A 22,176-nucleotide genomic window follows, 5' to 3' on the forward strand; every position below is an offset into this window, starting at 1 on the left:
ATTCAGTTGCATGAGGGATTTTCTCTTTCTGCTGCAGAATGAGTGGAAGTACTGTATTCTATGGCTTGGGAGAAATTCTGTAAAGCTGTTGGAGTCAGAAGGGCACAATGCTGGCTTTTGTCAAGGAGATCAGAGGACTTGAGGCCTGTCAACAGAAAGCCTGGGGCTATAGTTGCAGTCACTCTTGGACTCGAGCATGACCAGGACATGGTATACAGGCAAGAGAGGGGAAACTGTGCAGAGGAAGTAAGAGGAGAGATCTCAATAGAAAGCTCCACCCAACGAAGATCTAAGGGGAGTACTTCTCCTACCTCCAGAAGCGCTATTTTTCACCAAGAAGTTGATCACTGAACTATTCTGTCTCCTCCAACCAGACCTGCAGTTGCACAGGATGAATTGGCACTGTCAGTGGCTGTGAAGATCACCATTGCTCTCATCTTTTATGGAAGCAGATCCTTCCAGGCTGATGTCAGCGACACAGCCAACATATCATAGTTCATGCATCAGGGAGGTGACAGGAGGCCCTGTTTGCCAGGGGACGGGGGGGCTAGAGGGGGCCTTCGTAGTCTTCTATCAAACCATAGAAGAACAGGAGGAGCAGGCAAGTGACTTTTTCAGACTTGTGGGATTCCCAGTACTGCATGGAGCCATCTACTCTGTGGGTGCCACATATTAGCAAGGAGATTACTGCAACTACGAGGGCTACCGCCTGGACTAAAGCTTCCAGTGCCACATTTGAGATCTTGGGGTCCCTCTCTCCTGACTGTTGCTCCAGCGGTGGTAGCCTTCCTTCCCTCAAAGACTCAGAAAATTCCCATTAAAAGGGCCATGCTGCATTTAGTAAGTGCAATATAGCTGTATGTCGTGTTAGCCATGCATGTAGCTGGGCCCCCTGCTATGCATGCAGCCTGTAGGCAGCTTGTTTCGTGCTGGGCTGCATGTCACAGTTATTGAGGTGAAAAGGCAACATGAAGTTTGTATGCTGCCTGCGTCACTTTGAAAGGGAGCAGAGAAATAGTGCATTGTGATCGCATTGTGTCTGCTGACAGGCCGAATTCAATTTTTAGCCCTTTATCATTTAAATGCTTCTGCAGTAGGGCTGCTGTTCTTTTTAAGCATTGCCATGCCACTCCCATACCCTTCTCTTCCCCCTCTTTAACTCTGCCCAAACTTACAGTATTGATGTTATTGACTACGCAGTGTGGCTGCTTCCTCTTGGGTCCAGTTTTACGCTGATGTCAAGTCATTTTCCTTTCTCTCTGACCTGCCAGCTCTCCTCCATTCACTAATCCTGTTCTACCTTACACCCCACCCCTCACCCACAACCTCTAAACCTTCATGCTCTATCCTTCCAGTCTATATCCCTATTCTATCTTACCCCAAACTTATAACTCTGCTACACTTTTCTCCCTGTACTCTCTACTTTTCTCTTTCCACCCCACAAACATGCAGGCTCTACTTACCCTTTCTGGTCTCTTGCTCAGCCCTGGTTCAATTACCCCTTCCATTTCACCCTAGTTGACCTGGAGACTGCAATTAGTATTGAATCCTTGTTCAAAATGTCAACTAATATTCTTGGAAAAGCCTTGCAGAAGGAAATTTGATTAATTTTTTTCCACAAAGTGACAAGATTCAGGATGGTCTACCAGAAACAGTGGTGAAATACATATTAGCCTTTATTTGCCAAATATAGTTGAAAGACATCTAGCAGCATGTTCTTGCTTTCAAAATTATATCTGAAAATAATTGGAAAGAGTTCATGCTTTACATAAAGATGCTGTTTAATGTAAAAGAACATTGGTTAAATCTAAAATAGTTTGTGGTTGTGGGGTTCAGTGTGGAAATGATTTTGTGGGTAAGTTTACATATTTTCTTGGAAATTTTGTAATTTTATGCCCTATGTTGCAAGCTTTACAAAGTGCTCAGCTTTGTGAAGAACCCAAGATGGTGACTGAAAGGATGAACAAAATATATTTTGAAGAATTTGGTTTGCTTTTTCCTTTTTCCTTTTTCATTAGAAGCTGTTACTGCTGCCCATTTTTGATTTATCAAATTTCAAGTTCCAAGCTTCTTGAATTTAGCTGTTGAGTTGTGATTGGCTCAAATATGTATATGTCAAACGCAAAAAATTTGTGTATATGAACATTTGGCACCCGACGTGTAATATTGAAACCACTTCCCACCACCCCATGAATCGTCTAATAACATGAAAAGTAGAGAATGGATGTATTCTTTCTAACTCTTAGCACTAGGCTTTGTTCCATTGTGTAAGGGGGGAACAAGCGCATTATGCCATGGATGCCCTCTAGCTACATTGTTCATGTTGCTCTTTTCTGATGCTTGAAAGAGATGGCTATGATGAAATGAACACATTCTCTATGTTACATGTAATCATACTTTAATGGGCAATATGAAAAGGGACCATAAGTAGCTGTGGAAGGTAGTTAACTGCTGCTGGTTTGGGTCCAAATGTCTTGGAAATAACCTGTTGGGTTGTGACTGTCTCATTGTGGAATCAGCTGAATGTTTCCAAAATAAACATGTGCTGCTGCTGTAGATTTTATTCAGCAAATTATTGAATCTGAAATGTCAGACCAGTCAATTTACTGACTTCTCTCATTGAATTTGCCAGATGAATAAAATTCAGAGTGAAACTTGATTTAGAAATAACTCTATCCAGTTCCAGGCCATGAACTTTCTGCTTGTAACTATGACTGAAGTCATCAGAGTCTGTACTTTCAATTATTTTTGAGCCCATATTTTTAAAAAGAGTATTTCTACTTTGAAGTCAATTTTGGTATTTAATTAACACAGCATGGTTCTTTTTGTATGTTTAAACTGTGCAGGGACACCCTTAATCCATTCACCGTGACCTTTTCTCCTGCAAATTAGCTCTACAGGGTTGTGCCAGCAAATGGTTCTTAAGCAGTGCATTCGCACAAATTATTAGGTATTCTAAATAGAAAATTGGCTTACTCCCTTGTGCCTATCCTGTGTGAACCTAAAATAGTTTTACCTTTTTTTTAAAAAAAAGTTTGCTTTTCCTTGCCCGTGGGCTAGGATTAAATCGGTGCTGGGAAGAGCAAAGCTCCAAACTCTATCGGGAATGCCAGGGAGTGGGACAGAAAAGCAGCTTACCTCTCAGAGCAGTGTGAAGCTCATAAAATTGACAACGTTTCATCCTGCATTTCTTTGAAGCTCGAACAGTTAGGTAGGATCAATATGAAGCCTTCTTGGTGACTAGCAAGCTGGAGTTAATGCTCCAGACTGAACTAGATACCCTGGTTTACACTGCACTCCGACGTGGATTCCTGGACTATTATTTTATACTTTCTCCTCTCTAACCCAGGGGTACCCAGGATCATTGTACCTCTACCAATGCCATGTCTGAAGCCAGGTAACTCAGCCGGACAGGGAATTGAACTGGCACCGTATTGTTCGGAATTGCTAGGCAATTCACTGGGTAAATTTCCTGAGCCATTTGGGGGGGGGTGCAGCGTTACCCATTTTTCAAGAGCTCAAGGACAGGTTTAGTAGTGTAGTGGCTGTTTTACTGGGCTAGCAGTCAGAGAATATAAAGCCTGCCATGACAGTCTGAGGATTTGAATTCAGTTTCAAACAAATCTGGAAATGAGAAGCTGATATCAGTAAAGTGACCTTGAAGCTACTGGATTGTTGTCATAACCCAACTGGTTTGCAAATGTCATCTTAGAGAAGGAAATCTACCACACCTATCTGGTCTGGCCTGTGAATCCTGTTCCAAAATAGTGTGACTCTTAATTGCCCTTTGAACTGGCCTTGCAATCCGCTTGGTTAAGGCGTCTAGGGATTGGCAGTAAATGTCAGCCTTGCCTTATCCTGAGAATGAAACTTGAAATGATTAACCACTTTTGTTCATTGAGTTGATAGAATATGATTTCGTTTTTTAAACTATTCACTCCCATTTATTCTTTCCTAGATATGATTATCGTGAGATGTTGCACAATTCCACCTTCTGTTTGGTTCCACGAGGCCGTAGACTGGGATCTTTCCGGTTTCTGGAGGCTTTACAGGTAATTGATGTACAAAGGATATAGATGATGCTGTGCTTTTTTGTTAATGTAAACTTACGGTGAAAAATATGCAGCGCTATTGGCATTTTTCTTCGTTGCTGTGTGTATTTTTAGCATTTACACAAACAATATCTGGTTGCTATCACATTGCTAATTGATGGAACTTGCAATGCACAAGTTGGCTGTCATGTTTTCTTCATTATAGCAGTGACCATGCTTCAAAAGTGCTTTGGGATGTCCTGTCATTGTGAAGGAGCTATTGAAATGCAAGTCTGTCTTGACGCTCAGTCGTGATGCTCACTTTCATTTAAGGATTCGTGGAGGGTTGGGAGGTGGAAACAAAAGCCAATTCTAAACCTATTATACTCGAAGGCAGTTGTATTTGCCTTTTTACTTCAGCCAGACTAAGTGCGCATTGCTTTTAGTGAGAAGTTGACCTAGAAGTTTTTCTGCTTCTCCCCCACTCCACACACAACAGTAATCCTATTAACCGTGACCCTGACGTTGAGCAATCCAGTCCTTAAACCCAAGAAATTCAGGGCTATTTGTACTTGTTTTATAATATCTGGTTTTATCCTGTTTGAATTTTGTGGTTTGGAAAGAACAATTATTAACGCTGTGTCACTGATGAATAAATCCTAAATTAATTGCATCATATTCTGTTAGTTCTAATAACTTATGGTGCATATTAATGACAACATGGACTTAACCTCTATATATGGCCTCTGAAATTCCCTGATACACATCCATGCAATCCAGGAAGCCTGAAAAGGGTGGACACTCTTACAAAAGTGAATTGGATCGGTCTAGTTATGAACTTATTCCATGTGAGGTCTGACCACATTAGAACATCTCAAATGTGACCTTGTTAGATTTACACTCAGCTGTTCTGGCACCTCAATTTCTTAATTATATTTTATAATTTTTAGCATGAAGTAATTGAAATATGATTAGCAAAAGCCTGAAGGATGCTACAATTAAATTTAAATTTTAGATTTACACCCACTTTGGAGTTAGTTCTGGCCAGTTTTAAGTCTGGGTGAAATGTAGAACATTGAAGACCAGTAAATAAGTAAACCTAGAACATTCAAATCTTTCCATTGTTAACCAGAATTTCAATGTGAGCGAGCATCTTTTAGAGCTACAGATCAATTGACTACTTTGTGTACTTAAGGTAGAGGCAATTGGAAATACAGGAGGTACAGGTAAAGGCTTGGCAGTTGAACGGCATTAGACAAGCAAGAAAGTTGATGGAGGTCCATTTCTAATGATCCAAAATCAGTACTTTACTGAGAGCTATCTTTCTAAGGGAACCCACTTACTAGTTTATGATACGCTGAACTTCAGATGATGGCAGATGGTTTATGGTTCATGGCTTATTTTTGTAACTATTTTTAGACCTCTTCTGAGTCCTTCCCCTCCACTCCTATCTCCATTATAGATCTAATCACTGCTACCTGTTCCTTTCTGTATCTAATAAATGGAAAGTGGAACATTGCATTGTTACAGGTTCTTAATATTAAACGTTAGAATTAAATATTTAAAGTGTTGATGAGTCACAGAACTACCATGGGGTGTTCGGCTAGCGTCTGTGTTATGGCACAGCGGATGGTAAATGCTGAGCTGCTCAAATCCCAGATGGAAACTTGAAACAGCTGCAACAACTGCTTTTGCAGTTTGTATTTTTATTTTGAGATGCGTGCCTTGAATTCAGTAGTAATGAGTCCACCGAGTCTTAAGTTAGCTTTGTAAAAAAATCTCTTATTATTTCTTTTATTAATAGATGTTTTTTAAGCACATAGGTCTACAAATAATTCCTAGCTCCCCTAGTTAATCTGACCCCCAGTTACACCCCCGTTAAGTAAAACAACATAGATTTCAACAGACCCAGGCAAAGCACACAATACCCTGGACAGGGATATTTACTGAGTTTTCTTAGCTTTGGTTCCTCGAGACATCACCTTGGTACATAGAGGCTTGGAGGCTTTTCACACTTGTTGGATCTTAGAATACCTTCGGCTTATATATAACCTCAGCTCCTTTATACATATTTCTCCATTTTTAATGTAAATTCCACTACCCCAATATGTCTTTGCATCTTTACTTTTTCCATAATATAAATCTTCCATAGTACTTATATTAGCAGTAATCTTTAGGGAAAAATAAACATACTGTTTGACTTAGCCTCTTGTGTCTAAGTGCCACATCTTACCATCTCTTTGAAATTCACGACTCTGGTTTACCAAAAAATGCAAATGTTCTTCACATCTCATATTCTGAAGCTTCAACCTTGTTTAAGTATTTAGCATTTCAAACCTAGCTTCCCTTCCGGTAACTCAAAACTCCAGACTAGCTGTCTGCAATTCAATTAAACCCCACCACCACCCCACCCCCCCCCCCTCCCCCCACATGCAACCTCACAAAGAGGACAGAATTTTGCCCTTGGCATGCAGGGGCGGGTGGGGGCAGGCGAGCCGGAAAGGCAATTTCACACTGGAGGGCCAATTAAAGCCCGCCCAGCCTGAAATGCAAGCGGCAGCACTAATGGTGGCCTATGCGGGCGGGGGGAGAAGTGCGAGCCAGGTGAGCGCGCTACATAATCTCTGAGGTAGAGCGCTGTCTCAGGGAGATGAACTGATTTGAAAACAAAAATTAAAGATTTGATAAATGTTATGAAACATGCCCCTTCATGTGACTGTCACATGAACAGAGACCTGTTATTTATAAAAAATTAGTTTTTATTTAATTTTTATTGGCTTTTGGAAACCTCATCCCGCCCATGGATGAGGCTTCCAAAAAAGTTCAAAGGCCGCTTGGCCTTTCTGCCTAAGCGAAAAATTGACTTCAATTGCCTTTTTAATGGCCTTAATAGGCCTTTTAATTGTCGGCGGGCGTGCTGCCAACTCCGGTGCATGCCTGCCGACCAAAATATCACGAATGCGCGCAATGATGCCGGAACGCACACCAGACATCATCACGCATCATTCATTATATGCTCGGTGGGGTCGGGTGCGCACCCGCCCGCCAAGCTAAAAATTTTATCCAGAGAAACTAATCCAGACCCGACTATTAACCTACCTTTACAATAAATCATCATAATATTGTGAAAGTTATTATATTTTCATGGTAGTCTGTCTCTTCAGGCGAAGTATCCTAAGGTACTATTGAAAGAAGATCACACAGTTCTTCCTATGCCCTGGCCAACAGTTGTTGCTCAACCAAAATCACTGAAGCAGATTAAGTGGTCATTTATCACATTTGCTATTTGTGGGGCCTTACTATGCCAAATTGGGTGCCACATGCCCTTACATAATAGTGATTATACTTTAAAGTAATTCATTGGCTGTGCAGCACTTGGTATGCCTTGCAGGTGTGAGAAGGTGCAATATAAAAGTAAGTTTTTTTCTTTCTTAAGCTGATGGTGATAACTAAATATTTTCAGGGCGGTGAGTGCAGTAGTTAATAAGAAAGGAAAGAGTGAACATTATTTTTAGCACCAACAAATGGTGTCATGCTGCGGTTAAGATATGAGTTTGAGCCAGGGATCTCCCACACGAAGTTCCCCATCGCAGCAGTGTTGCTGTTGAGAAGTGGAAACGTCTCACCGGGGAAACAACAAAATCAGGAGTACTGCTCAACTTACACTCAAGTCCTAAATGTTGGTTTTAAACCAGCAGCTTGGATGTAAGATGCCAATGGATGGTGTAAGGTACATCGTCATATTTACTTTTTCTTTCCCTTAAAAAAAAATATAGCTGATAGCTGCTGTTCATTTCGTTGACACTTAATAAAAGTAAATGAAAACAGAATTTTGCAAAACTTTAAAATTATGGCCGGGATTTTCCGGCCTCGTTGCGGGTGGGACCTGCCGCGGGGGAGGCGGCGCCTCAGCCAGAAGTCCATTGACTTGCGGCAGGCCCGGACGATCCCAGTGGCGGGTGGGTGCAGAAAATCCCACCCAATATAAAATAAAATGAAGGAACTTGCACACCTTTATCATTTTATCTCATTGCGTTTTGCCAAGTTCCTGTTTTCTTTTGCTTACGCAAGTTACTTCAGTGATGGAAGTTTTGTTACTGAATTGTTTGGTGGATACTTTTAGTTCTGCTTTTACCTGAATGTTAACAGTTCACAAATTATCAGAATGTTTGCATTTTCAATATTATGTATCTTGTGACAGGGTTTTCTTCCTTTTTAACACCCTCTGGAATTTAACTATAGTTTTTCAATATACTGGTCATACTGATGATGCATTTTGGTTTTTAAAAAAAACACAGCAGTAATTATACGTTAAATAGAATTAGATTTGGTGCTGTGGAAGAGCAAAGGGACTTGGGGAAAGAGGTTCACAGAACAATAAAGGTAGCATCTCAGGTTTTTTTTAAAAAACTAATAGAATTCTAGATTTATCTCAAGAGGCATAGGGTATAAGAGATAATGATGAGCCTAGTATATGACCTTACTAGGACTGTGGTACACTATTAGGCTCCACGCTATAAGATCAATATTGAGGCTTTAGAGACGGTACAACGCAGACTTACTAAGAAATTTCCCAGTACAAGGAAATGCAAATACAAAGACTTGGAAAAATTGAACTATTTTTCATTGGAACAAGGCAGATTGTGGTGTAATATGTGTTTGAAATTCTGAAAGAATGGGACAGAGTTGGGTAGAAACACTGTTTTCAGTAGTTGAAGTTGCTAAAATAAGGGGCCACAGACACGGGATTAAATGTAAAAGAATATAGAACAGAGGGCATGAGAAACTTCTTCTAGACAGCTGTGAGGTGGTGGAATTCACTTCTTGAGGTTAGTGTTTGAGGCAGAAACTATGAAAACATTGAAAGTTAGAATCAATAGGTGAATTTAATACGAGAGAATGAAAGGATATGAGTCAGAGTAAGTAACAGATTTAGAACAATTTACTTGTATGCTAAATGATGATACAGACTGGCTGTGTGCAATGACCTGTTTCCATGTTATTTCCAAATGTTTTTTGTGTTTCAATGGGTATGGTAGTGTAGTGGTTAGTAACCTGACCAGAAACCCTGACCAATAGCCCACAGAACGAGCCCCATACCTATTTGACTCTTAACTGCCATCTGAAGTATCCAAGGAAACCAAACAGTTGTGCCAGACCTGCAGAGGCTTAAGAAGGCCCCCACCACCATCTTGTTCTTGGGACAACTTAGGGGCAATATATGCTGACCTTGAAAGCAATGCCTGCATCCTGAAAGTGCAGTTAAAAACCTGTAGTCTTTAATGTTGTGAATTGTTCTAATGTTCAAACATAAATCTGTTTCTTCCCTATTTTGTCCTCCAGAAGAGGAAGACATGGTTTCTCACGTAATGAATAAGGGCTATGTATATATTAGACAGGGTGCTTTATGCAAAATGTTCCCAGGTCTAAAATCTTACCATAGATGCAATGAATGTTCCTTGAATTTTTCATACTTATAAATTACATTTTTATCTTTGATCTATATTTGTACATTTTCTATTATAACTATCACAGGCTGCATGTATTCCAGTGATGCTAAGTAACGGATGGGAGCTGCCATTTTCAGAAGTCATTGACTGGAACCAAGCTATTGTCGTTGGAGATGAAAGGTTGTTACTGCAGGTAGGAGAGCTGTATTGTAGCAATATGGATTTAATTCAGTAATCATTCATTAGTTTTAGATCGATATTAAACTGTTTTGAAGAGGTTTCTGAGCAATGAGAGTGGTGGAGGGTGGCGATTGTAGGTGAATGGTACACAATCTCTAGGTTTTTATTTATATCATCTGTGATTGTAGAGCAAATACTAAAGACCCTTGCAATAGCAAAATGTTAAATTCAAAAGATCCATGCCCTGCACTCCAGTTCCACAACGATGCAGTGCTGGGGTTCAAGTCTGCTCCATGTTGCAGGCACCCTACAATTGGCCATAATGTCTCCAGGTCAGAAGAAGAATACAGCCAGGGTGAGTGTTATCTGATTGTCCTCGCTGAACAATAAAGGCCAGATGATGAACAACTTGGGCCCAGCTGTGATGACCTCATGATCAAATTGTCTGTGAACATTCATTGCCTGGGCTGATTGGATACTTTGTTGAAGTACCAGAAGGATACTCTCTTCATAGAACCATAGTCTACCTTGCATCACAGAAAAGTTATGGAGAATTAAGCCTCCAGGTTTTGCTGTATTAGAATAATTTGAAGTTGAGGAAACTGCTAGAGAATTGACATGCAGATAAGGATAAAGGTTCTGCTGAATGTAGTTGTGTGCTGGGGGGCTGGTGAGTGGTCAATGATAACCCTTTTCAAAAAGGGAGACAGACCTAACCTGGGTAATTACAGGTCAGTTAATTAGGGAAAGCTTTGGATTTTAAATATGAAATTGCTAATTATTTAGATGAGAAAATAATTAGAAGTACCCTGTACAAATTTCAGAAAGAAAGATTGTGCTTAACTGACCTAATTAATCGAGGAAGTTTCCCATCGGTTGGATAACAAAGCACTGGCCATAAAGGCCCTTGAACTTTTTAAGATTAATGTAAAACCATGTATTTGGACTTTTATAAAGCCCTTTATAAGGCACCACACAAGACTATTGGTGAAGATCAAGTGGTATGATATTATGGAAAAGGCAAAAGATTGGATTAAAAGCTAGATAGAAGGGAGGAAGCAGAGGAATTGAATTCAGTTTTCAGAGTGGCTGGAAGTGGGTATTGGAACCAACAGGTTTCTGTTCATTATAATCTGCCAGGGCCACATGGCTCCTGACTTCATTAAGGCGTTGGTCCTGAAGTGAGGTGAGAGTGGAATCAAGGCCACATTGACCGAGTGTGGCATTGAGGAACCCAAGCAAAATTGAAGTCAATGTGAATCAGTGGGAAAACTCTCACTGGTTTGAGTCATCCCTAGCACAAAGGAAGATGGTTGTGGTTGTTATATGCCAATAGCTCCCAGACATGGCTGCAGGAATTCCTTAGGGTAGTGACCTAGGCCCAACCAGCTTCAGCTGCTTCATCAGTGATTTTCCCTCCATCCAATTGCAACTCCTCAGAAACTGAAGCAACCCATTGCTACATGCAGCAAGACCTGGGCAACATTCAGACTTGAGTTGATGTGACAAGTAACATTCACGCCACATTCAACAAGAGAGAATCTAACTATCTTCTCTTGACATTCAATGGCATTACCATTGCAGAATCGCCCACTATCTCTTCCTGGGGGTTACCATTGACCAGAAACTGAAAGGACCAGCCATATAAATACTGTGGCTACAACAGCTGGTCAGAGGCAAGGGGTTCACTTCCTGACTCCCCAAAGCCTGTCCATCATCTACAAAGCACAAGTCAGGAGCATGATGGAATACTTTCCACTTGCTTGGCTGTGTGCAGCTGCAGCAATACTCATAAGCTCAACACCATTCAAGACAAAGCAGCCCACTTGCTTTGCACCCCGTTCAGCAGATCAAGCATTCATTCCCTTCACCACTGGCACACAAGGACAGCAGTATGTGCCATCTGCAAGATGCTCTGCAGCAACTCACCAAGGCCCTTTGATAGCACCTTCCTAACCCATGACCTCTACCACGCAGAAGAACAAGGGCAGCAGAAATGTGGGAACGCCATCACCTGCAAGTTTCCCTACAAGTCACAGACACCATTCTGACTTGGAACTATTTAACCAATCCCTTCATTGTTCTTGAGTCAAAATCTTGGCACCCCCCTCCCTGACAACACGCTGGGTGTACCTATATGACAAGGACTGCAGTGGTTCAAGATGGTGGTTCACTACCACCACCTTATCAAGGGCAATTTGGAAGGGGCAATAAATGCTCGTCTGGCCGGCGATGCTCATACCCATGAATGAATAAAAAGTACATTAATAAGTTTAATATAAGACCAGATTTGCAAGCTAGCACTAAAATAGGAGACGTGGTAAATAAATGACCAAAAAGAATGATATGGAACATTGATAAGATGGTAGAATATGCAAAAACATGGCAGATGAAATTCAGTGTCATTAAGTGTAAGGTGGTATATTTTGGTTTTAAAAAAATTAAATTTAACAGTTATACTTGGGTGTAGGGTATTGGATTTTGTGGAAGAGCAGAGGGATTTGGAGTTTGAGTTCACAAAACATTAGTTCTAATGGTTAAAACGATGAAACAAGGTGATGGAATACTGGATTTCATAGCAAGAAATGTAGAATTTAAAAGTTCAGCTGGAATGGTGAACATATATATAGATAGATATAGATATAAACCATAATAAGATCACGTACGCAGTTTTGAGCCCCATGTCATAGGGAGGATGTTACATTAATAAAGAGGGTACCGTGCAGGTTCACTAGGGTGCTGTCTAGTATCAGTAAGTACAGAGACATGGAAAATTGGTGCTATTTTTGTTAAAAATGTAGGATATTAAAGGGTTTGATAGATGTTTCAAATTATGAAGGGTTGGTATATGGTAAATAGGAACAGGCTGTTTCTAATGGTATTGGGAGGGTATCAAGAATAAAGGGGCATAGATACAAGGTTAAATGTAAAATGTACAAGAATAGTAGAAATCTTTGAGCTGTGAGACTGTGGAATGCGCTACTGGATTTACTGATTGAAGGAGAGACTTTGTCAATGAATAAGAAGATAGTTGAAAGAATGAGAGATAAAAGGATATGGGAACAGGTTACATCATAACAGGCACTTGGGGTTAGGACTGCTGCTCGTGTGGAGGACAAACAGAAGCATGAACTGATGGGCTGTTTCCTTGATGTAAATTGCTATATAGATGGTCTTCATTGTCAAAGATATGCAGCACTTAGCTATAGCATAATTGAACATTGTGATGTTGATTCAGAACAAAATGCGAGCATAGGATATTCACAGTTATTTGTCCCCTGTCCCCATACCTTGTACTCCCTCTAAGTGTATGGCTAGGGCCTTGCTTTGCCGGTGCACATGTGGCATAGGATGTCTCCTACCAAAGTTTCACTACTGTTTTCTTTGGCATTTGTAGCACTTTTGTGGTTCAGCTGGGTATATTTCAAGATGTTTCAAATTTGTATTGAGAATTGCTCAAATGAGCCATCATATTGCCATTGCACTGATGTAACAAGAGGCGTACAATAGCGTGATGTCTGCAAATTGCATTTGTTTCAGACATTCAGTGCTGAATATTTGTCTGATGTCTCTTTTACAGTTTTTGATCCAATTTTAGAGGTTGAAAATTAATTCCTTTTGTCTCATGGCTTATAAAATGTAATTTGAATTAAAATGAAGTGGACTTTTGGTGTATTCTCCTCATCACGTTATATGTTAAATGGGATATTGATTTCCAGCCAATAAAAGTTAATAAAATAATGTTTTTAAGACTAAGTTAACACCTAGCTACTCTACAAATAGTCAGAGGAAAGTAACTAAGGGCTTAAAAACTTTGAATTAGAAAGATAAAGGCTTACTTGAAGAGTAATTACTGTTGTATTTCCTGTGGTGGATAACAAATATTTGTAATAGAATCATAGAATATTATAGTAAGAAGAACAGGCGAAGTTCCCCATCATGTTTGCTTCATTGGGCATTTGTGATGAAGGTGAAAATGAATTATTGTCAATTACGTATAAGTTGCAGATAAGAAATTGTGAAAGTGCATTCAAAGGAGTGCAAAATTCTTAGTTCTGTTTCATTTCCCGCTGATGCATTGCTTTTGACAAACACGTCAATGTCCTATGATATCAGTATTTGTCACTGATAGCAGCACCCTATGGTTAGCTCTGCAGTCAGTCACTGTTGTATTAGGAAAACAGTTGTCTCTGCTCTACCTACATAACTTGAGTCTGACATCTTTAGCTACATATTTAGTAAGATTGTATTAAGACTAGTTTTAAAATTTGACATTACAGCTTTGTGTTAACTATTTAAAATCTAGCATGGTACGAGTCTGAACTACATATTTCTAAATTGATTTGTAAATGGGATGTATCAGGTCACACAAGTACACATGTAAGCTATTTTGCACTCAATAAAGGAGCATGGGTATTCTAACTCTCTCTCCGGAATTAATAATGCTCTATAATTATTTGGAGAATTCTGTTGTGCTTTTTTGGTGGGAATAGCTCACAAACCAATTCTTTCCCAGTAATTACATTTAATGCAGGTTAGCACACAGATTTTTCTATATTGCATTGCTTCAGTTGATTCAATTCCCAGCTGGAATTTTATTTCATGCTTTGATTAGTTTGGATCTACAGTTCACACAAACATGTTACTGCAGGAGACCAATTATAGACTTCCTGTGATTCATCAAAGGTTTTTTTAATTTTATTAAGTGCTGTTAAATATTAAACAGTCAACTTTTTGCATACCAGATGATTATACATTTTTCATAATTATTGTACTCTTCAAAACATCTAGATCAAATACATTTCGTCATTGACTTGGATCCCAAATATCAATCTACAGTTTTTAAAATTTGTTTTGTGAAAATCTCCATATATTGTTGAGATAAAAAAGTAGTTGTGAAATCCAACCTCTGACAATACTACTGTATACCAGTCATTTGGTTGTGGGTATCATCCAGATTGACGTACCTTCTTTTCTTCACTCACCATTACTCTGTCCTAATGAAGTGCTAGATCAGGATCCATCTGAATGGGGAATTGTAGCCCTAAGTCTGGATGATACATTCAGTACAGCTTTTAAAAATTTACGTCTTGTTTTAATCTCTATGTATGTTAATTGAGTTTTGCTGCCCCCGAACAGAACATGTCAATAGATGTATGCCAGCATCTAATGCTATCATACTTGCACAGTTCTGCATATTAACCTGAACCTTTTGTGTTGTGCTGGTTAAAGGTCTAGGTTGCATGTGACTGTTGCACAAGCTCCTTGCAAATTCGTTACTGTAATGAAGCAATAAATTGGCAGATTTTCTCACTGAATGTTATGTAGATTTATTCATCAATTAGTGGATTTAATTAAAAGGTGCACATTTGCAGTTATTGCTTATTGTTCATTGTCTTGTCTTACAGATACCTTCAACAATAAGGTCTATTAATCAGGACAAAATCCTAGCACTTAGGCAACAGACGCAGTTCTTATGGGAGGCTTATTTTTCTTCCGTTGAGAGGATAGTATTGACTACATTAGAAGTGAGTATGACTTGGGGTAATACATGCCAATTTGTCCTTTTAATCCAACAATGAACTGTTTCTATGCCTTATTCTGAAACCTTAAGACTAAAATAATTTCCAAATGGGTTTTAACACCCACCAAACACCTACAGGCGCTTAGAATTGATTCAGAATGTCCAAATCCTCTATTACTCATTGCTTGAAAGATTTCAGAATCATGTGGATATGTGGGACTGATTTTTAAATTAATTTCTGCTCATCGTGATCAAGTTGTGTCTATAATGAAGTTTTGACTTAATCAATGTAACAGCAATGTCAACAGTAAATGTGGAAGGCTTATCCAATTCAACATAATTTCATCACTTATCTATACACGGTGCAAATAATTGACTGTTTAGATTATTTTGTGTGTGGGGCTTGAATGGTGGCGTTTGTGCTCCATATAAAATCTAGAAAACAGTGATACTACAAATGCAAGGGTTGGATCCAAGAAGATTTGCAGCTGAATACATTTTCTGCACTGTGCTAAACTTAATCACAAACAACCCACTGAATGGAAGAGAGCATTGAATATTTTAACTTCTGATTCTTCAGAAATCCTTTGTATTTATTGGCTTGCCATTTAGAAACCAAAATGAACATATCAACATAAAATCATGGTGTGAGACACCTATTTCACATTCCCATTCACTTTAATCAGATAATTTCACAAAATTTTGAAGTTTGTATAAAACAGGTCTTAAGATGACTTTGAAAACCCCTTTAAAAAGCTGATTTTAAATTAATGTTTTAATTATGAATAATTATGCTGTTTCTTGCCAACTTTCTCTACTGGTAATGCTATTTTGGTGGGGTACACTGTACAAATATCAGCAGCCCCTCTGTACCATGCCCAAGTATTTTACCGTACAAGATTGGACAGAGTGTATTCATCAGGGGCCATGTAACAAGAATGTACTTTGGTCTTCTGAAGTTTTTGATGTGTATTCTTTAAGGTTAGAATCAGGATTTAAGGAGTTAAAATCTTACATTTCTTAATGTAATGTAATGCTAATTCTTAACCGAAAGACCATTACCTCAGGACCCAAACAGGCTGGCTGTAGGGGGTTCACAAGGTGAAAGTTCCTAAGGCAACCTCATTGGTTGCCTAATGTGTAAACTAATTTTCCCTTCTTACTGTCCAGGCCCAAACACTCCTTCCAGGTGCAGCAACAATTTATTTGTACTAGTTTCAATTTGGTATACTGTATTTGCTATTCATGATGTAGTCTCCTCAGTGGGGAGACCAAATGCAGGTTGCAAGAGGGCTTTGTGGAACACTTTGTTCAGTTTGTATGCATGACACTAATCTTCCAATCACCAGTCATAAATTTCCAACCCGCTCCCACTTTGACCTCTCTGCCCTTGGCCTCCCACACTATTGTAATAAACCTCAAGGTGCAAAACCTCATCTTTCAATTAGGCACTTTACAGCTTTCAGACTCAACATGGAGTTCTATAATTTCATATCATAACCATTGCTCCCATTTTGTTGAACAGCAGCTGTTGACAAAGATTTTGCCATTGCCATTTACGCTTCCTCTAGAACCATCGTTTGTTTCTTGTTCCATTACCATCCACTTTTGCCTTACACCATCATCCCTTTTGTCAACTGATCTCTCCCACCTTCCACCCTGTCACAGCTCTTTCCTTTTGTTCTTAACTCCACTACCACCCTCTTCCCTGCTTCTATATCTCCTTAAACTCTGTTACATCTCTAACTCTTTCCAGTTCTGATGAAACATCATTGACCTGAAACATTAATTTTGTTTCTCTCTCCACCGATGCTCCCTGACATGCTGAGTGTTTCCAGCATTTTCTGTTTTTCTTTCAGATTTCCAGCATCTTCTGTATTTTGCTTTTGTAAGCTGTTTTAGATGACCTAAGCTCCAATTAAGTATTTAATCACCCAAATAACCTACACCACACAGACTGCAGTGGTGCAAGAAAATTGCTCACCACCTTGAGAGCAATTAGGGATGGCAACAAATGCTGACCTTGCTTGCGATGCCTACACCCCTTGAAAGAACAAAAAAAAGCCCAGAGACATTACGGAGCATCATAGCTTTCTAACCTGCGTAACTGGATAGCAATCAACAGTGAGACGCATGGTTTATCTCTTCCCTTACTTCATCCACACTTTAGCCTACAGCCAAATAGTTGCATTTCAATTATTTCTCTAGCTGGGATAACAAATTATGCCTGAACTGGGAATCAAGTCTGGAAATTTCTGGTTCAGTGTGACTTTGTGCTTTTCTCATTAGGTTGTTGAATCTCATTAGATTGTATCATGACCGCTTAAAACACTGGATTAAGTTGTTAATTCATTTTTTTAAATTAAAGCTTATATATTACCTTTATAAATCATCTCTTTTGCAACTTGACTGTAGATTTTATTGTAGTGTATTTTTATCTTAAAGTTTTAATTACATCTTCAAGCAATGTTTAAATGTGATGTTGCAACATTTATTGCAGCTGCATAGAAATTAAATATATTTGTGTCACCGCTCAACCCGAAAACATTTTGTACAGAGTTGTTCTAGAAACTAAACAGATAGCAATCGCTGAATAGATTATGAAAAATAAATTATTGTTGACTCTTCAGTGTTTACGAATTATCCATACCCAAGGTCAAAGGATCAGTCTATATTAAGAAGTCACTAGCATCGTTAACTATATTTTTTATAGATAATTCAAGACAGAATCCTGAACCATATATCTCGCAATGGCTTAATTTGGAATAAACCTCCGGGAGGATTATTTAGTCAGCCACAGTATTCTTCACATCTAGGAGATTTTCCTTTTTATTATTCTTATCTAGGTAAGTAGAAGGCAAAGTAATTCAAGCTTATATGAAAGCATTGATGAATCTTAATATGTTGGTAATCCTTTACATGTTGAATCCTTTTCTTATACAAAATATAATGACAGCATATTTATGGTACAAAATTTATAATGCAATGCTTTAATCATATATTATAGGAAAATAAAATTGAATCTGAATGTTAGATTACTTCCTTGTATGGTAATGATAGGGTAGGCAAACATGCCAAAATGAAATTTCACTGTTCACTGATGGCCTGAACTGAGGTAGTTGCAAAAAAATTTTATGAATGTAGCAATAATTAGAGTCGCAATCTTATGCTTCTACTCATTTTTGATGTTTTAGGATATCTCCATATGATTAAATATAGTAGAAGCCAACTTCTGCATTATAAAATAATTATTGATTCAAACTTATGGAATGACCACTGCAAAGTTGAATTCCTTTTTATTTTATTTCCAAAATGAAGCTACAGTAATGCAGATAAGTGATTTTATGATCTTTGTGTTCTTTCACAGTTGCATTTACCTAGAACTTCAATGGAACATAACAAAGGGTTTAATGTACACACTACTGGATGATTTACACATTAGTAGTAATTTGTGGCTTGGGAGAGATACCCCATGAGTTGCGAATTGGCACAAATTGCTGGACAATTTGCGCTGCTATGCCATTAGCCTTGCAAAAACAGGAACTTGCAGTCAACCTCCCCATGAGTTTCAAGAAATTGCTGCATTTGTGCGTTATTTAAGAATTAAATTTGCCCCAGTTGATTAGGGCTGGCACTTAACCACGTAAGAACCCTCTTAATAATGATATTTATGTTCCTGTAGTGTCACTGAACTTTTCTGGCCCAGAAAGACAATAGTTGAAACTCTGGAGTTTCATTACTACAGAAAATAAAGGCTTATTTTCTTTTCCTTTCTGTCCCTCTTTCCCCTCTCTTTCAATCCAGTTTTTCTTTCCCTCCGTTTCTCCTCTTGAAGCTGATTTCACCCTATTTTCTTTTCTGTTTCCTTTCCTCTGTTTCTTTCTCAACCCCATAACCTCATGAATCCTATTATTCATCAGGGCCCCAAATTCCCCATTGACCTCAAAGCATCATTGTCAGCTCCACCTTAGCAACTTGCGGTTCACAAAGTTCCCTCAGCCTTCAACTCAAAAATAAGCCTAATTAATAAAGCATGCTGCAAAATGCCCCACTCAAAATTGTGGGATATTGGATTGGATTTTCTGATGTAGTTAACCAGCATTCACAAGATCTAGTGACCTGTAACGTATATATGTCAAACACATTGGTTAAGTTGATGCCTTAGATTTCTGTGCAAGAGTTGGCAGCTTAGGTTATTTGAATTGTTTTGTGAGTTCAGGCACTGATCTTTAAGCTTCTATGTTTTTGGTTTCAGGTATAAAGTCTTCATCCAAGTTTACTGCCGTTATCCACGTAGTGACTCCGCTGGTTTCGCAGTCACAGCCAATATTAAAACTCCTAGTAGCAGTAGCGAAGTCCCAATATTGTGCCCAGGTAGATTGACCATTTTGCTGTTAGAGAAAAAAAAATTGTTTTTTAGAGGCTGGGGTGGAGATTTGTGTTTTGTTAAAAATCCTTGTCAATTTTCTTTCCTGCCCTTCTGGAAGGCATCTTTGCTGCAGTCCAGTTTTACAGGCGTGAAGTGCCTTACTGGTACCTCATCAAATTGATCGTTATTTATGTATGAGTTTTGATGTCAAATGTGTCAACAACTGTTTGTCTATGGTGTTCCCACAGTTGTTTTACCACAGAAGTCTATCTCCCCCATTGTGCGAACACACCCCATCTAGTCAGTGTGGTTAGAAAGTAATCAAGAGTTGGAATAGGTCTGATTTGGTATTTTCCCACCTTCATTCCAAACTTGTGGCTGTCTCGTGAATTATCATGCCCCTGCCATTGCAGCAGTTGAAATCAGCTAACTCAGCACTGACTGGGGGGGTTGAACCTTGACCTTCCTGCTTTTGTGGGGCTTGGCTGCTTCCTGGATAAACACCCTGTCTGTTTGTGATGTGTAAACCATTAATATGGTGATGCACATTTTTATGGAAAAGCTGTGTTGCTCCAAACACCACAGTATCCGGATGTAAATTGATGATGGCAGACCTGCAAAGAAAATACTTACTACTTTCATCGTGGTTCACAATGTTTTGGTTCTCTCCATATGTTCATACACGCATACATTCGCACTTTCCGTGTGCTTTTTTTTGTTGCCCCTTTTGAATTGTAATATTTTACCCAAGATTTATAGCTCTATGATCATGAAACTATTGTCAAGATATGTTTTACAAATCAAAGGCTGAGAAATATTCAAGTATTTTAAAAATTAATGACTATAATTTTGAAGTATGTAACTCTGTTGTCAATGAATAATGTGGAACAGAGTATTTTAATTGACACTAACTTAGTGGCAATGTAAATACTGTATATTAATCACAGTGGTGCTTGGCTGTTTGCAGGTTATTGTGTTATGGGACTGTGACAAACCTTTGCCAGCCAAACACCGGTGGCCCTCCACTGCTGTCCCTGTACTGGTAATCGAAGGGGAAAATAAAGTAAGTTTTCTTTTTCATAGAATGCTTATCTTCAATTCACTTTGCCCTGTGAGTTGACAGAGTGGGGAGATTGCTTATATAGGATTTGCTGACTTTGTGTACTTCTGAATATAATCTTTGATATCTTGCCAGGAAAAGATGATTTAAGGGGACAAAAAAGACTTGCAACATGCACCAGAAACTATCAAGTGGCATTGGGCCCAGTAATTTGACCCCAGTAATATTTGTGGTTTCTATGGTCTGCATCCTGGTTAATTTGTTATAACTAGAATCTTCATTGCAAATATAAGGCTTTTTTAAAAAAAACTAAAAACTTTACATAGACTTTCATGAATTCTACTTGTAGGTGAATCTTTTTTGTCATTTTGTGCAGTGGCCATATCAAATGGCTTGGTTCATTAGGACTTTCATTGAAAAGTAGTTCAAGCTGTGGCTCACATGAAAGTATGTAAATCAGTGGATTGAATCAGTAACAGTAAAGCTGTGGTATCAACCAGACAATCCAGTTCAAATTCCTAACCTAGACTGCCATTGATAGTAGCTCTCATATTGTAAAGTAAAGACTGTTAAACATGCCGTCATTTTTTTGCTCTTTCTCCTGCCTCATGATGATGATCTACTGGTACATGTAGGAAGTTCTAACCCCTGCTAGAAAAGTATATATAAATTCTAATTTATGATGCAAGTGTATGTAGGATACGGTCAAGTTATGTAAACACTTCAGTGTGTCCAAAATTAAATCCATATTTGACATTTAAAATTATTTAATTTTCCAAAACGATGTTTGAGTTTAATGTTTAGGACATCTCTACACTTCATGCCATGGCCTTCATGTGTCTCTCCAATAACACCCTGCAGCTGTAATTTCTGTAGGAATCTATATAGAACTCTATAGTGGTTTCCATTGTTCCTTTATTTCAGTTCAGCTGAGATGTTTCTCTTTGGAGCACATTGGGTTTTCACTTTTAAAAATGGCCAATTTCAAAGAGTCCACGTTGGATGAAGCTTGTACCTTGAAGGTTAGGAACTTTGACTTTAATTTTTCAGGCCGGTTAAATTGACTTGTCTTCTAAAATAAGCACTTGGAGATCTTAAGCTATGCTGTACGCTATATGCGTGTCCTCTCCACCCCTTCCACTTCCATGACACTGTTCATCTCTGCCCCACCTCGGCTTCTCTGCCTCATCGATGCCCTGTTTGCCTCTCTACGCAACTATTCCAATGCTCCTGGCTGGCCTCCCACCTTGCATCCGTTCTGAATTTCACATCCTAAACTCCGCCCTCATCCTAACTCGCACCAGCTCCATTCACCCATTGCCCCTGTGCCCACTGACCTACATTGGCATCTTGTCCAGGAACAACACCGTTTAAAATTCACATCCTTGTTTTCAAATCCCAACAATGCTTCACCCCTTGCTGTCTTTGTAGCCTCATTCAGCCCTACAACCCTTAAACATTTTTGCACTCTTCCAATTCTGTGCTATTGGGCATCCCTGATTTTCTTTTCCCTCACCATTCATTGGTGGCTGTGCCTTCAACCTTCCAGGCCCAAAGCTCTA

At 39.0% G+C, this 22,176-nt stretch overlaps 1 protein-coding gene across 1 annotated transcript in view; it reads left to right on the forward strand.

The window, feature by feature from the left end:
- The window catches only part of LOC144679617 (exostosin-1-like), a 188,972-nt gene that overhangs the window by 138,228 nt on the left and 28,568 nt on the right, over positions 1-22,176 (forward strand). Inside the window, exons 2-7 of the mRNA XM_078540186.1 lie at positions 3,959-4,052; positions 9,567-9,674; positions 15,070-15,189; positions 17,899-18,031; positions 19,441-19,559; positions 20,522-20,617. Coding sequence (XP_078396312.1) covers positions 3,959-4,052; positions 9,567-9,674; positions 15,070-15,189; positions 17,899-18,031; positions 19,441-19,559; positions 20,522-20,617 — 670 coding nt within the window. The remainder of the gene's footprint in view (positions 1-3,958; positions 4,053-9,566; positions 9,675-15,069; positions 15,190-17,898; positions 18,032-19,440; positions 19,560-20,521; positions 20,618-22,176) is intronic.

This window comes from Cetorhinus maximus, chromosome 4, assembly GCF_964194155.1.
Source record: "Cetorhinus maximus chromosome 4, sCetMax3.hap1.1, whole genome shotgun sequence".
Taxonomy (NCBI): Eukaryota; Metazoa; Chordata; class Chondrichthyes; order Lamniformes; family Cetorhinidae; genus Cetorhinus; species Cetorhinus maximus.